Consider the following 2031-nt stretch of genomic DNA (forward strand, 5'->3'; position numbering starts at 1 on the left):
TTGAAACTTTACACATATATAGTATAGAATTCATAGCTTATTTAAATTTTTGGAACATTATCAGGAACCAACTAAGAAATTTACTCCATCAGAAGTATCACATGAAGATTACAAAAGTTGACAAAATTGAAAGTCTGTCATTAATTTAGGCATCAAGTCTGCCTTAGAACATTGCACTATGGATGAAATTACCTTGAGATTAGATACAAACATTTATGAGTTGAAATCAGGCGGGATTAGTATGTTCTTGTTAATTACCCCTCTAATTTTATGTATTTGTGCACTAGTCCAAATCCGAAACTTGGTCACTGGTTGTTTTTGTCTGTAAGTCTTTCTTTTTTGGTAACTATAACAATATAGACGGTTTATTGTTGTTAGTAAAAATCACAAAAGTGAAGTGGTTAGTTCTTTCTATATTATTTTGACGCAATCCGTAAAGTGATTCATGTAAGTCTTTCTTGAGAACATCTTTTTGGGTCGCTTTGTCATTATTGTTAACGAAACATTATTTATGATACAATTTTGATACAAATACAATTATGACACCGTTGTACTGCTGGTATCTCTCATTTTTGTCACATTCTGTTCCTCTTGATAACTTTGTGTGCGTCTTCGACAGAAAATCGTCATGATTAATACTTTGAATTGTTGTCGGAAACGATTGTCAAAAAATGCATATATGAAGGGGTTGGCGACGTGGTTAAATGCGTACGAACGTTCGAATATTTTAAGCGCTGCAAATGCACTTGCACTCAAGTTTTGTTGATCGAACTTACCAGCTACTAATTTCAAAACAAACAAAGGGAGATAACTTAATGCGAACACAGCACTTACTGTTACAGCAATTTTTGTAATTTTACTCGAAAGTTCATCTGCGTGAGATGGTGTATGCATTGTTTCCTGTCTCATTCTACGTTGCAAGTACATTTTACGTCCAATAACTATATACAGAACGAATAATATAGTCGCGTATAACGTAAACAAAAATGTCAGGAATCCATTGTAAACTTCGGCATAAATGTTATTTTTAAAAGACACTGCACAAACATACCCTGTTACAGTGACATTCTCATCTTTTAATGTCTGTTCATCTATAGGCTGTAACACGCATTCAGGAATATCAAGAAAGACAGCCAGAAAGAAACTGCCAATAATCCAGTATTTCACGTTTTCTGTAGTAACTTGTCTCCGTAACGGCATACACACCTGCCGGAATCTATGAAACGCTAATGTCACCAGTAGATGTGAAGAATACATGATGAAGAAGACAATTAATGTTGTGAAAGCTTTACATACCCATAGTTCATAAAATGTGAAGTATCGGATAAGTCTTCCAATATTAAATGGAAATGTCAGGGTGCAGAAAAGAAAATCTGTCATCGCTAGGTTCCATATAATAGTCCTGTAAACAGATTTTGAATATTTCTGTCGGTATATCATTAGCACTGTCAGATTTCCAGGTATACCAACAACCATCAAAACTACTAGGTATACAATAGGTGCTAGTAGCCTATGTATTTCTTTATCATTAATTCTTTCACGTATAATGTCATCATCCATTTTGTCAGATTTGATTTTGTATATGAATAATTTTGATCGAGATGACTCCACGTTACGTATTTATTTACTTTTTACGCTCAATGCAGTGACCTAAGCATTTATGATTTGCAAAAATATTGTTTGGAATATTTATATTACAGTAAAAACGATAACGAGGTATTCAAATATTTATCAGTTGAAACCTTTTCACCAGGAAGTTTTTATATAAGGTATCACATATAAGATAAAACATACGTTTAGGATTAAGTAGTGTACAATGTCATTTTGAAATTAGATTGGTGTTTGTGCATTGTTTTGCTTTGTTTGTACAGCTTTCAGCAATTCTGCATTTAGCAAATGTCGGTCAGATATTTTATTAATTAAAATCAGTGGCAGTAAGTGTTTGATTGTTACATGTAGATATTGTGATACCTGTTTCCAGTTTTCAGAAATTTCCCCGGTGCTCTTCAACTTTGACTTTAATTTAAGTCC

At 33.1% G+C, this 2031-nt stretch overlaps 1 protein-coding gene across 1 annotated transcript; it reads right to left on the reverse strand.

The window, feature by feature from the left end:
• Positions 1–283: 283 nt before the first annotated feature.
• LOC139484002 (neuropeptide Y receptor type 4-like) lies at positions 284–1560 on the reverse strand. The gene is made up of 2 exons (XM_071267723.1): positions 835–1560; positions 284–346 (listed from the first exon to the last, which is right to left on the reverse strand). The coding sequence occupies exons 1-2, from the start codon at positions 1558–1560 to the stop codon at positions 284–286; spliced, it is 789 nt and encodes a 262-aa protein (XP_071123824.1).
• Positions 1561–2031: the final 471 nt, after the last annotated feature.

Source organism: Mytilus edulis, chromosome 8 (genome assembly GCF_963676685.1).
Source record: "Mytilus edulis chromosome 8, xbMytEdul2.2, whole genome shotgun sequence".
NCBI classification, from domain to species: domain Eukaryota; kingdom Metazoa; phylum Mollusca; class Bivalvia; order Mytilida; family Mytilidae; genus Mytilus; species Mytilus edulis.